The sequence below is a fragment of the Drosophila biarmipes genome, chromosome X (genome assembly GCF_025231255.1).
Source record: "Drosophila biarmipes strain raj3 chromosome X, RU_DBia_V1.1, whole genome shotgun sequence".
NCBI lineage: Eukaryota > Metazoa > Arthropoda > Insecta > Diptera > Drosophilidae > Drosophila > Drosophila biarmipes.
The window spans coordinates 14,575,116-14,590,007 of record NC_066611.1 but is presented as its reverse complement, the minus strand read 5'-3'; the positions used below and the strand labels follow the sequence as shown (position 1 = coordinate 14,590,007).

General features: G+C 43.9%; 1 protein-coding gene across 4 annotated transcripts in view; it reads left to right on the top strand.

Moving 5' to 3' along the window:
* The window catches only part of LOC108025707 (insulin-like growth factor 2 mRNA-binding protein 1), a 29,698-nt gene that overhangs the window by 9,775 nt on the left and 5,031 nt on the right, over positions 1-14,892 (top strand). For 2 of the 4 annotated variants that reach the window (XM_017096258.3, XM_044092945.2), the window contains exon 2: positions 843-1,723. The exons of 1 other annotated variant lie outside the window; for it this stretch is intronic. In XM_017096258.3, the coding sequence (XP_016951747.1) occupies positions 1,611-1,723 (113 nt within the window). In that variant the 5' untranslated portion in view covers positions 843-1,610. Of the gene's footprint in view, positions 1-842; positions 1,724-9,186; positions 9,596-10,523; positions 10,886-14,892 lie in introns of those variants that run through there. One more of the 4 variants, XM_017096259.3, reaches the window with a different exon arrangement.

Sequence of the window (14,892 nt, the reverse complement as noted above, 5' to 3'; positions counted from 1 at the left end):
ATTACAAGAAAACCAGAAAAACGCAACAAAAACCGCGCACCGAGCAAAAACAACACAATTTTTTTTTGGTTTTTTTTCTATATTTTTTGAAGGCACTCTGACATCATCTGCAAAGCTCCACTCTCCACTGCGCGAAAAAAGTCACACCGAAAATATTCGAAAAAAGAAAAAGATACAAAAAACACACAACAACAATTCTGAAACATCGGCGGCAGACAACAAACAACGTGCGAGCGAGGGAGAGAGAGAGAGGGAGCAACAAATGAAAAGTAAGCCAAGGGACAGGAGGAAGCAAAACAAACGACAGCAGAAATTTCCGCAATTTTCGGGCCATATGCGAAATGCTTTACTTTCCTTCGCCTAGTTATTCACCACAAGAAACAAAACCAAAAAATGCCAACAACAACAACACACACACACACACACTCGCACACGAGAGCCAAGATCAAAGTCAACATGACGAAACAAAAAGCTCGCTCTCTTTTCTTTTTTTTTTTTTCATTTCTGCTCTCACGCATCGTCCCGCATAAATCTCTTCTACTTCTAATGCCCCCGCGCTAGCTCGCTCTTTCTCAGCTCCCCGTCTCTCTCTCTCTGGCCCCCTCTTTCTCTTGGCGGCTCTCCCACGCCGCCTTGATGACGAAAGCAAGTGGCGGCCGAGAGCGGAGGAGAGAAATGAAAAAGAAAGCTGACTTTTGCCGGCCGGCGATCGCGCAACAGCTGTTCGTGTTAACCCTTGTGTGGGCGTGTTAGCCCCTTAGCCCCCTCTCTGCCTGCCGCCGCCGCCTGTACTGACCCCCCCGAACTAATTGCATTTTCCCCGTCTCTCTCTCTTTCCACAGATAACTCTTTTTTTTGGCCCAATTGACACCAAAAACAAACAACAAATTAAGAAAAAAAAAAGAACCACAAACCACTAATGTAAATTTTTTTGAAGCCCAAAAGGACGAGTATAGGCAAAAAAAACCGCAACGCACAAAACCGAGTTTCGAGTTAAAAAAAAAAACCAAAAGAAGTTTAAATTGAACGCCCCGCAAAAACGTGAAAGACAGTTGCAAGAGCCCGTGAAAAATCCAAATAAGAAATGCAAACGCGACTTTAACCCACAAATCCACGGACAAACGCTTGCTAAACGCTTTTTCCCCCGGTTCAGCAGAGGTCAGCGAAAGTTTCGACGCGGCAAAAATAAAAGAAATTTACCAAAAAAGCCCAACAACACAACAAAATCGAACCGGCAAGGACATGAGTCAATCGTTTAATTGAGCGCGCGCAAAATTCAAAAAGTCATCATTCCAAACCGACACATCCGAAACGAACAAGAGTTTAAGCAGGAGTCAACAAGAAGACAAGCCATCAAAAACACAACCCACATTGTTAAAGATCGATTTCGGAAAGCTACGCATCGCGTTTTCGAAAGCCACCCAAAAATTCTAAAGTGTTCGAGCAGCAGTACTTCGGTTTCAGGCAGCCCCAAGCCACTACTCCCCCGCGAGATAATATAATACATTATTGTACATTATCCCAACGACTTGACTCGGTGAATCCCGAAGGTTAACCTCAAAAGCACACTAATCAAGCGAACGAAGAACGGAAAACAAGAGCTACCGAAAATGGCATCCGAACTGGATCAATTCGCCGACCTGGAACTCTCAAAGGAGGACCGTGAACAGATCTTCGATCCGCCACTGGATCGACAGCAGTTGGAAGGTGCTGGCACCTCAAGGTACGTACTCTGCACACATCTCCATCCCCCCCTACCCCCTAGAACAGATCCGAAGAACAGATCGCACAAGGCCTTTCTCTCTATCCCCCCCCAACCAACCAAACCCACCAACATTCCCACCATCTTTCATTGATCTTGATGTAGCTTTTGTAGTTTGTTGTATGATGCTTTTTAGCTTCTTCTGCGGGTTCCCTAGCCACAACCACCCACCATCAACATCTTTCCACCTAGACATCCGATACTCTTACCCCTGCAAATAGGATCGATCATGGGATCAGAATAGATCAGTTTGGAATGGAGGGGCCCATACTTATGTACAGGACTCTGGAAAAAGGCGCCAAATGGTCTTTAGCTACGCCTTGGCCGCGATTTGATGCGCCTCTCCAAGGTTTTGGGTAAAAAAAAAAAAAAAAAAAAAAAAAATTCTGAGGATCTCATAAGTAATGGGAAACCCGGAAGGGCGAGCCTGGGGCATTTTTCTTTGAGCAATCCGAATCTGAATCTGAATTTGAATCCGAGTCCGAATCTAAACCTGAGATGCTCTGCTCTGGCGGCTGGCAATCCACAATTGCACAAATTATCACGCCAAATAACATGAAGTTTGCCCCTCACACGGTGGCCCTCCTACTTTGCCACCCAAAGCTCGAACTCAAACTCAAACCCAATTCCTAGCCCTCTAACCCCTCGCAACACCCCCCTACTTTTTGGACATACAACGCTGCTAAATAGCAGCTAATTTCCTGTGATAAATTGGGCATATCACCGGGCCGACAAATAAAAAAAAAAAGAAATAGAATAAAAAAAATGGCTCTCAGGGAGGATCCTGCTCGCAGCAGACCCTCGTCAAGTTCCTCCCCACCTCGAGGCAAGCTCAAGTGGTGTAAGTAAACACTGAGCGGGCCTAGAACAAGCTGGGGTAGGCGAAACCATCATCATTGTCACATAAAAAAGCCCCGGAAAGCGGCAGCCCCTCAGCCTCAGCGCCTCTATGCCTTCGATCCTGCGATCCTGCGATCTTGCGATCCAACGATCTTCCAATCCTCCCATTGCCGAGATGCCGAGGATTTCCCGGCCAACCCCCGATCTGACAGAATTGATATACTTGCCGCACGCTGCTCGCCGAAGAGCCAGCAAAGGGTTAGGGAGGGAGGAACTCACTTAGCATCCTCCTGGCCAAGGGGAGAGGTGCAAAAAGATCAATGAAGGACAACAGCGAATGATCGAAGTTCGACCCAACTCAGGGAGCCAAAGATAATGTTTGTGTTGCACCTCTAAACAGATTAGCATTTTTTTCTTCTTTAGTCTTCTTGTTGCCACAATAAAATGGAAGGAGTCTGAAAGATCTAACAGCCTGTGTAGCTGGGAAGTTAGCCTGTGCTAAGTCCTAAACGGATTGGAATGGTATAAAGTGTAACACCACAAAGTCGGGAACGGACGACGTATGCAGACTACTAGGTTTCTTTTACTGCTGTTTATCTCTCAAATGCAAGGATATTATTCTATCTAAAATGTTCTGATTACTTATTATACAGAATATAACTTTTTACCTTACTTGGAACCAACAGAATTTGGTTTTCTGAAGAATTCTCAATAACAGCTACATAACATAGTAAGATTGAAGGATTATAGATAGTCCGAGTTAGGAAAAGTTACAATATCTATGAATAATTGAATAACATAAGTTAAACAATGTAGAAACTATGTAGAAGACTTGGAAAAAGAGACTTTCTCCGAAGTATAAAATTGGCTATTCTTCTAACAGGATTTCCTTTCACATCAATCATTCTAAGTAGCATCTTGTTAAGACCTTGGACGAAATTAGCAATGCTTCTTGTGTGTCCACTAAAATAGTATTTCAAGGTTACTAAGATTCTAAAAAAAAATTCTACACTATTCTACTGTAAGTTCTAATAACAGAGCTAAGAATTCAAAAACTTCGGGTCTTACAATCTTAGGATATGTTTAGGATTATCATGAAAGTAAGCTAGTATCAAATGTTTTGAAAAGAAAAGTTCTTTGGTGTAGTAAAATCCAATGTAAGTCCCATAAAGCTCTTAGAAGAATTGCGTGAAAGATGATGATGTTCCTTAAACTCCTACCGCTTCGCCCACGAACTTAGATTGCGATTCTCCAGCTCAGCATCCAAGTTCCCGCTGCGTGCTAAGCCGCTTGTTGCAACAACTGCTAAGCTGGTAGGAGAAGTAGAAAAAACACAAGACGAAGAAAGCCCAATCCCAACTAATTTCCTGCTGGAATGCAAAGTAAACAAAGCAGCCGAGTGGTGGCAAAAAGGCGAAATAATAAGAGAAATCCAAGACCAGAGAGCTGAAAGAATCTCACAGGAAAAAGCATAAAAAACACACAGCAGCAGAGGCAGGCACACAGCGACGACAATCTTTTTCTGTAGCAATTGGTTTAATCCGCCAAAGGAAACATGCCGCTGCCGCAGGAGGCATCTTTGGCCAGGCTCGATTTGCTTTTTCGCTGCTTTTGCTGTGCCCTGCGTTGCTTCTAATGCGGTGTCTTGGTCTCGGGATGAATTTGCTTAGAAAGAAGGGTTGACCCAGAAGGCCGGCAATCTCATCTCCAGAATCTGTTGGCTCCGCTTCGTTGCCGAGTGTTTTGTGCTCGTCGTGTATGTGTCTTGGTGATCTCATGATCAGGTTTCTCAGGAGAGTTGGCGTTTTGCTGGAAATATGATTTTGGCTGAGTTTAGGGGCTTTCCTGCCCGCTTTATTGTTGTGCATGTATTTTTTTGTTCTTAATTTTTTGGTTTTTTTTTTTTTTTGTTGGCTGTTTTGTGTGTTTGCCCCTTGTGATGGTTGGTTTTCTAGTCGCGCAGCGCAAGAAACACGTTTCTCATATTTCCAACTCGCTCTCATTTCGCTGCCCTGCCAGCAGTGAGCTCAAACATTTTTAATTATTATGCGAGAGGAGGAGGCCTTGCCCTTCGCTTCTAATGTTTGTTCACTTGCGGATGGGGAGTGGCTGCTGCCTGCCAATTTGTCCTTTGCCACTTGGCTGTCTCTGTCGCCTAATCGCAACCCTTGCCTCAGCCTCAGCCATCTGTATCTGCATCTACATGGCTGCGTATCTCCGATCTGCGTATCTGCGTATCTGTATCTCTGCCTCCGCCACTTAGCCCTAAGCAAGAGGCCGGAGGAAGCGAACCTTGTGGAAGCCAGCAGCAAATTTGATTCCCATCGATTATCAGGGAGCAGCGAGCGGCGAGCAGGGAGCAAGGATGCTGCCTGCCTGATCCTCTGGATCCTGCTGATTTTCTGCTACTCGCCTCCTTTGATTGACAGTCAAATTAGTAGAGCTCCTTGGAGAGCGCGACAGCAGGCTGCTCTGCTATCTGGGGGTTGCATTGATTGGATGGCTGCGATCTAGCATCCTAAGCCTTAGAGCAACAGCTGCTCCGGCTCGAACAACGGGGCCTGACCTTGGTTTATTGCGCTCCATTCATTCCAATCGCCCCCGCCTTTGTCGTCACTTCACAATGCCAGCCCGAATCGAGCCAAAACCCGATTCACATGAGCCCCGGCTTGTGGGTATGCATCTACATATAAGGAGATGGCTGTGCACTGAGCGAAACAAATGCCATCTATCAATCAATGATTATTTCGGATATGTGATTTGTACCTAAGCTACTTTAGTTTTCTATTTTCAAAGGTGTTTCTATAGATATGCATCTGTATTCCCTTTCACAATTCAATAAGCTTACATTTAATACAAAAAAATTTTTTTTATAAAAGTAGGAGCTCCTACGTAATTTTTTTTACGTTTGGAATCTTATGTTAGAAGTAAGTTGTTATGAACTGGTTAGATTATTCAGCATTCATCGAAATATATGAAAATAAAATTTAAACATGGTATTCTAACGATCTTGTGTTAAAAAAAAGAGTAACCTTCTAAACTCGTAACTGGAGTTGAGTTCAAGCACTTTTTGATTTAATACAAATTTTTTTATCAAAGTTAATTTAGATTAGAATTTTACGAATCCCGTTTTGCATATAATCCAATGTTTTTTAAATAAGGAATCATAAATTAAAGCTCAATTAATTATAAATTCTAGCTCTTAAAAATACTCTACCAAAACCCCATCCCAAGTGAAGAACAGATTTTGCTCAGTGCACCGTCGTTGTATAGAATCAAATGAATGAAATCAAGTACTGAGGGACTGGCGGGGGAGACGCTGGTACACTTTACCTACATTTGTCCAAAGCCAAAATATGCTCTGGCCCATATTGAGTTTGTTTTTTTGGGGATAGCTGAGAATGGGGCCTTTCGGTAGGGCAGGTAAGGCGTGGCCCGCCAAATTTCCGCTGCCGGTGAATCGGGAATTGCCAGTTTGCGGATTGCGGATTGCGAATTGCGAGCTGCGATTGCTGGAAGTTGAAGTTGTTGCACAGCGGAAGAGCAGAAGGACACCGACTTTGGCAAATCGCGCCGGACAGCAAACAGGATGCACATTTTTCGTTTTGTACTCGTGGCCCAGGTAGACAGGTAGTCCAGAAGGCCCAAGTATGCGGCTTGTCAGGTACAAAACAAGCGCGGTCTTGGCCTGCCCTAATTTCAAGGTGATGCTGTAACCGGGTTAAGCGTTTGACAGTCGCTTAGGGATGTTCAAGGATCCCAGTCTGAGATGGGACTTTCGCCTTGATTTGTTTTACAAATATTACTTCCACTGATAGGGATCTCCATATTTCATTAAAATAGTTTGATCTTGAGACTTTCTTAAGGTAATAACAATTTCTTTTAAAGCTTCCCTTGTTTTAGAGGATTAAACATTATCTTTGCGATTCCTGGCGAATCTAACAGCGTTGCACTTCGATTGGCCAGTTATCGTTCATCGAACATCGATTATGCTGCATCTAATTTCGAACCATCCTCCTGCCCCTGTCTTCCTCCCTACGTCTCTTTCCCACTCTCTGGCGGCGAATTCTTGCTGGTTTCGTCTCTGTTGTTCGCCTCCTCTTCTTCTTTTCTACCACATTTTTGTGTGCGCTCCTTTTTGTGTTTGTGTTCATTAGAAATTTCCAAGAATTCGAGCGACAACACACACATGCGCAGGGGCCAGACTCAGAAAGAGAGAGAGAGAAGAGAAGAGCGAGGCATGGAAGATCTGGAGATTCGTGTTACTGCTGGCTTAGTTTTCCAAAACCCAAAACCGAAAACGAAAAAAAAACAGCCAAGGAAGAGGCAAAAACACACGTTCGTGTGATTTTTGGTACAACGAGCGAGGGAGATGGCGCGAGAAATTCCCATTCCAACGTTTTATAGATCGATGCATCACCCGTATTGAACTTGGGAATATCATGGGATGTTGTATGTACATATGTATAAGTAGGAGAAATATATATGTATGTACCATTAACCCTAGAAGAATTTGGTATTTAAAGATTTCTTAACAATTTTTAGAACCTTACTAGTTTAAATTTATTTTTAACCAATTCCCGAAATTTGTTCGATAAACCATAAAAAAACATCCCTATATATGTGAAATATATACATATGTGTGTACCTTAAACCCTAGAAGAATTGGGTATTTGAAGAATTTGGTATTTGAAGATTTCTTAATATTGTTTAGGACCTTACTAGTTTTAATTTATTTTTATAAATTCCCAAAATTAGTTCCATAACCCATAAAAACCAAGGTTGCATCTAATGGAAACCTTGCATTTTTAGCTAAAAACAAATATTAACTCGGGATTACTTACCTTGAAGCAAGGGTCCTTGCGACCGGGAAAGGCATGTCGATCCTAATGCGATCCTGGGGCATTGTTGTCGACCTGCGCTGCAGGGATATTGGGCTGGTAGCAACTGTTGTTCCGGTACACGTGGCAGGAGGACACCTTTACCTTTCCCGGACTTTCTTCCCCCGTCGGGACCACTTTCTTTGCGTCTTTTCTTTTTTCACCAGCTGCCAGTTGGCGGTCGACCAACCCTTTTCGTGTCCTCGAGTGTTCAGTCTTCCCGCTGATCTTCGAGATCCCCGCGATGGCGGCGTGTTCGACGCGCAGGTAGTGGCTGGAAATTAGTTGACAGGGTCCTGGTTCCTGTTCGCGATCCTCGCCCTCTTTTCGGCGGCCTCTTCCTGTCCAGCCCGTTGTTTGTTTTGTGTGCGCTTGCCGCGAAGAAAGCATTTCACCGCCGGGCTAGGGGTTGCGATTGCCGATTCCCTGCCTTTCCCTTCCATTCGATGCGTTCGATTCCATTCGCGTTCGTTCCAGTCGACAGCTGCCGAAAAAGCTTGCTGCGGCTTCTTTGGCGCGAGCAAAGCTCGGCGGGAGCTTTCGCGATGTTCTGTCCACACAATCGCGGTCAGCTAACTAGTTTCGATAGATAATTGATAGGTAACTAAATAGTGCATACAGTTTGAGGAAGCTGTTGACAGCATTATGTCAACAAAATATTTGGTTGCCCAAATGAAGGCTACAAAAAAATTAGTCCAACATTTTTTTTAACCTATTAATGTGGAAATTCTATACTTATGATTAGCACACTGCTACTCAACTGGCAGCATAATCTAATCTGTTTATAGCAATACAAGACAGTGTTCAAATCGATGCGCATATGATATTTTAATATCAAATTAAATGTTATATCGTATAATATAGCACCTAAATATTATACATCTATCATTTTTTTTACATACCTTGACACAATAGTAATTCCCAAACACTCCTACTCACTTTTCCGCTGCTGTGGGAGTTTGGTGTTTTGGGGGTTTGCGCACTATCAGCGATTCGCTTCACTTTTCTCTCCTCCTATTTGTGTATTAACTTTAAGCGGGTTGTTGCCGCCTGTTTACAACTGTTTTTACCGTTGCTTTCGCTTGATTCCGCCGGTTTTGCGGTCAAAACGTATTTTTCAAAAAGATTTGAACTAGCAAAGCGCAGCAAAGAGTGGGAGTAACACTTGCCTGCAAAAAATTGAATTTTAAAGTTAGGTACTTTAAATAAAATTGAAATTGAACCAAAAAAAAATGTAAAAAAATGTCAAATATTTAGGTAAATTACACTACCAAGCCTTGTGTTGAAACCCTCAAAGAATTGCAATTGGCTCCAAATTCTTGCAGCGTCATCAGGTGATCACTTCCTAAGGCACTTCTTTTTAGAAAATATAATACACATTGTTTTTTAAACACTAATTTGTTTAGTACACATTTTCGACAAGATCACTTGACCAAGAACCGTTAAGTGGGTTTACCTCGCATCGCCGCCGTCTGGCAACGCCAAATAACGTAACCGCCTAACGTGGTCACTTCTCCTGCTCCCACTTCTGCCGTCTTCTTTTCGCCAGCACCACCACACCACAACGCCCCGCCATACGGGCGAAAACAAAACCCGAAGTTATTCTTATTGGAGCTCGGCAGCGCCCTCTCTCGCTCGCTCGCTCGCTTGCTCACTTGTCGGCGGCTCTCCCACTCTCTTCGCTTATATTTTTTTGTACATTTTTATTTTTGCCGTCCACACTCACATTTTCGCATTCCCGTTCGCCTTTGGCCGAGCTCAGTATTTAAATACTCTCTGCATTTTGCGGTCGTCTTTTTCGGAAATACGCGCGGCGTAGTTGCACAACAACAACAACAACGACAAGAACAACAACAACAGCAGCGACAGGAGGCAACAGCCACAGCAGCAACAACAACAACACGGCCAATTCCACAAGTCAACAATTGAAACGGCGAAAATTATAGAATATTGTAGGCGCGCGTGTGTCCGCGAGTGTGCGTTGTTTTCACTGCATCATCCTGCCAAATAGAAGGCGAAAATTGAAGAGGTTGCACGAAACTGCGCTTTTTTCCCTCTGCCCCAACGCATTTGGCATTTGGGCACGCGAAAACACCAAAAAAAAAAAACAACAGTGAGTGCGAGGAAGAAACGAAAATAGAAGGTGTCTCGATTTTTTCTCCGTGCCCTGCTGCCTCCTCTGCTTCGTAGTTTTTGTGCAGTTTTCCGTTTTTTTTTCTGGTTCTTATCTTTTTGCACACACACACACACACACGGGCGCAGAGGAAAAACAAAAGTCTTGGGCCGGCTTTTCTTCTTCTCCGCCTCCTCCTCCTCCTCCTCCTCCACCGCCGCCCATTCGGCCTGCGAGCGCGAGAGAGTCGGCAATAAAAATCAATTTAGATAAACTGACCTACTTCCCACTAACTCGGCAAACGCAACAGTTGGCAACCCTGCTGCCAGGCTGGCCGTTAATTAGCCAAACACGTTTTTTCCAGTGGAAAGACCTAACGGTTCAGCGATATGTATCGATAGGCAGCCAGCCAGATCGATTACGCTGCACTCTGCCTGAGTGTGCGTGTGAGTCATTTGCCGTTGTGTGGGTGAAAGGGGGGAAGGGGGGCAAAGTGATACAAAAAAAAAAGAACACGCCAGCGCATCCAGAAGAAATCACAGTCCAACGGCGAATTAAAGCCCATACGCATGACCAAAGGAGAAGGAGAGGCGGAGAAGAAAGAGATACACCAAAATCATATCAGCAGAGGCAGCAATTTTGTTTGCCCCTACTTCTACACAGTTTTTTGTGTGATTAACAAGTGAGCGCGTGGATCGTGGAAAGTGAGACGGAAGATGGTGGGAGGAGGAGCAGCGGCGGCGGCAGTGGGAGGAGAGCAGAGAGTGGCGGAGAGTGAGAGTGCGGGAAGCGGTCGCCCTCTCCTGCTCCACCTCCCCCACTCTCTCTTTCTCGGCCAGCGTGTCTGTGTGTGTGTGTGTGTGTGTGCGTGTGCGTGATATATTTGTCATAAATGTTCTCTGCTTCATCTTCTTCTCCTCTGCCTTAGTTTTTTTTTGCGAATTGTGAAATAGACAAAATCGAAAAAGTTCATACGAAGGCAAAATAAAAAGAGGAAAAAAAAGAGAAACAAGAAAGAAAAAAACCAATGCCAAAGTGTGCGATCGGTTAGAAGAAGCGAGTGCGTGGAAGGAAGTGGGGAAAACACAGCAAGCCCGCCAGTGAAAGAGGGAGAGAGAACGCCTTGTTAGAGATAAGAGAAAAGTTTCGCAAAGACAAAAGGAACGGCGTGGAAAAACAACAAAACAAATACAAAATGCACAGCAACAACAATAGCAGCAGACTCAACAACAACAACATAAGCAACAACAACTTTTATCAACAAAAGTCGTTCATACGCTACTTGGATCGGTGAGTCTTGCGTGTGACCCTGCCCCCTCCCCCGTCCCCTCATTTTGTACCAGTGACTCGAGCCTCGAGTGTTTGACCCACTGTAAGCACATGTAAGCCATACACACACATGCGTAGAATTCCCCTTCAATCATGCTGCCACGCCCCCTTCCCCACCCCTCCCCCCCACGAGTTTCAAAATCTCTTTAAGCCCGGATTTATCTGGCTCGCACACCTCGCTCGAGATTTTCTCTCTCCTTCCACCGATCCAATTGGAACTGGAAGAAAGCACCAGCTTAACCCTTATGCAGTCCCCATTGGCAGCAAACGCATTAGATATCGTTCACACATAATTGCAAAGGCAAATAGTTTTCTATTTCTATTGGCTTTGCTGGCAAATAAAATGAAAATGTCATGCGTTAAATTTCAATTTAAATTGGTTAAAAAAATATAAATAAAAATCTGAATTTGTGAATCCCATTTTTTTACCCTCTTTGTTCTTGCGAAATCCCTTAAAATGGTGGGCATATGCACCGTGCATGTGGCATGTGGCACGCCCACCGTTGCATGCGGATGCGAACTCTCGACCAACCAGCCTCCGAGGCGTCCCCCTCCCCCGAGCACCCCTGCTCGCCATTTTGTTTACGTTTTGCATGATGATGATAATCGCAAAAGCACCAAAGCACCAGCAAACCAACAACGAAGTGAAAAGCAATTGTGCCCCATGGCGAGGAAAATAGAACGAATTTGTCATAGATATGTGTGGCATATGCACACAGTTGCGGTTCGAGTCGCAGCACCAAAGATATCAAGAACGTGACTCTGGGGGCCTTTGGCCAGTGAGTCATTTGGCTTGGAAAAAGTACAAAATAATATAAAAGAGCCTCATAAAGTGGATAATTAAAATCTGTTTTAAAAGCTTTGATGGATAAAAATGAATTAATTAATTCATGGCTAATGACATCAAACTAAAATCATATGGCATGCTTGGTTCACTGACCACTGATTATTTTCTGAACCATTCTGTATTATTTAAATGAGAACTGCTACTTTTGTGGCCCCGCCTGTGTCCCGTCGCAGAGGTGACAGATTCGCGATAGGCTCCGCAGTGGGTGTTGCATTTGTCACGTAGCGCGGGCGGTGCAGCGGGCGCGGGGGGGAGGGGCGACAATGGGCCGCGTCCCCACACCAGCGACCACCAATTTAGGTCAAAGCAGCCAGCAACAGTGCAAGCGTTGTGCGTTTTCCTCCCCTTTTCTCTGCATTTTCCTCCACCTCCCTTCCTCCGACTGAAAACACCCCTCACACCGAACGAAAAACTTTCAGCGCCAGTGTAAATTCGTGTTCATATGTAAAACAAAAATTACCCATGTTTTGTACTTTTGTGCTGCTAAATAGGTTCTGTTTACTAAGCGAATGACATTTTTGTAAAAATTTGTTTAACTAAAGGGCCATTCCAAAGTGTTTTAATAGGAGACCGAGTTCAAGTCCCACCCACTGAAGAATTTTACTATTTTAATAAATTCTTATTGTTATATTTGAGAAAAAATATTAAAAAATAATTCTGTGGATTATTTTATATGCCAAATTAAATGGCTATTCCAAAGTTCGAGACGAATATTGCCTGAGTGTGGTAAAGGAGACTGAGTTCAAGTCCCACCCACTGAAGAATTTTACTATTTTAATAAATTTAATTCATATTTATATTGTTATATCATAGAAAACCATTGAAAAAGAATTCTGTGGATTATTTTATATGTTTATTAAAGTTTTGACTAAATCCTTCTGTGTATCTGGAGGCTAGAAAACAAGTTTTTCTTTTCCATATGTTGAGAAATCCAATTCCTTGGCTCCTTTCTTTTTAAATTTTTTTTGCAAAGTGCTGTAAGAGGAGGGGGAAATGGTTAAGCTTGGCAAATAAAGTGCAGGAAAAACAAGAAATTAAGGGAGAGCCAGAAAAACTTAGTCGACTGTGAGTGTGTTTGTCTGTTTGTCAGCAACTTGTGGAATGCGCCATGGAAATGGATAGATATGTACGCTTGCCACACACTCCTGTGGCCAAGTGTGAGTGCTTGTGGCACATGCGTCATTCAGCGCAGTGTAAGTACGCAGTGTTCGTGTGGTCATGAGACAAAAATAACGCTGCAGTGCAGAGGGAAAAACAACAACACAGCCAGCAGATTTCCGACTTTTTCATTCATAAAAATTATACAAAAAGAAAGAGGGAAGGGAGGGGTGGAGCAGAAGGGGGAGGATGGAAGAGGCACGCAGACCACGACGTGCAATATGTGCACTGATAAAGAGCATCCTCGACTGTGTGTGTGCAGTGAGCGCCGCCTTTTTATAAGAGAGATAAAGCTGAAAACAAAAGGGAAAGAGAAAGAAATACGCGAGGGCGCCGTATGTCGCTTATTGATTGGTTTTGCCAGTGTATGCACTTCATACAGCCGGGCTCACGAGAATAGGTCACTTGCATTTTAAATTAAAAGTAGGTTGATTTTTTTTCGTTTTGTTTTAATCCCAACTATATTGCTTGTAACGAAAAGGAAATATTGTAAAATTGCTGCTCTATTTAATTGTTTTTTTTTTCATTACCCAAACGTGACTATTGCCCGCCTATTATTCTGCCCCCGAGTGTAACGCATTAAGGTTGCGCATTGATAACAAAACCGCAAGAGAGCTCTTCCAGGTGCGACTAGCGGCCACGAATGTGTGCGTGCGTGTTTGTATGAGTGCGCCAGAGGTCATTTGCTTAGAATCGGTCACATGTCAAGAGAAAACAGCAACAACAACAACAACAACAACGCCTGTTTGTACACTTGGTAAAATGAAAACAAAAACAAAAGCAAAAGCAAAAGGCCAACAGAAATTGTTGCACCGCCTAGTGGTTAATGACGGTGAGCGAGACAGAGACGGAGGGCAGTGGGGAGGAGGCAGAGAGAGCAGGGCGGGAGACAGGGAGAGAGCGAAAGAGAGGGAGGGAGAAGACGATGCGCTCTCCTCTCCCATTGGATGCAGCCGGTGTGCCACCAGACGCAGCAATGCAAAACAACAACATAACGCAACGTCAACGAACTGCAACTTGTCATTTGCATCGAACAACAGGAACAACAACGACAGGCGCGCAGATGTGACGCATGCGCTCGGCAATTACAGTTAGCCGACACAGTTTGACGGCCACTGGGGCGTGTGGAATGGGCCATATCGAATTCCAGCGAATCCAAGATTTTCAGCGCAACAACCAGAAGAAGAAGAAGAAGAGAGACAGACTGGGGAAAATGGCAAACGGTGGCAGAATTTGCTCCACGTTTCGCCGCCTGGGGTTCCTGGAAAAGCGCCACAGCCCGAGAAATCGCTTGAGAAATGTGCTGGCCTAAGCGCATAAAAAAAAATAAAAACCGGTCAAAGCGGGAGTGCAAAGTGGAGAAAATAGCTAAACAAAAACAGCGGAGGGTGGTCTGTGAATGGCAAATGGAATCGGAATGTCGGAATTCCAGTGGGTCGATCTTTTCTCGCGCGCTCTCTGGCTCTCTTATTTTCTTCCAGTCTTATTATTAGAACTCTACATCTTGGAAGTTACTATTTTATGTAATACGATTATTTTACGCACAGTGGCTAACAGGATTTTCCCTACAACATAGGTTTTATATTTATAATTATATATATTTTTTTATTTTTAAAAGCTGATCACTATTTTTCTGAACACAGCTGTACGTAGTTTGACATTCACGCATGCGCTTTGACAGCTAATTAAAGATCATTCATGAAAGGGAGTTAAGCCACGAGCAACAAACGTGTGTGAGAATCGAAAAAATTGAAACTGTTAATTAAGAAAAGTGCCAAACACTCAAAGGCGAAGGAGATTGCACAGGGGAAAACAAGAAACGAAATGAGCCAGCTCCACGCGTCGTCTCCGCTTTTTTCCTTTCTTCTCGTCCCACGTCTCGCCTCTCCTCCTCTCCTCCTTTTTGGCGCTTTCTTGACTTGCTGTTGTTGTTACGTTTTTTGTTGGTAGCTTGCCGGCGACG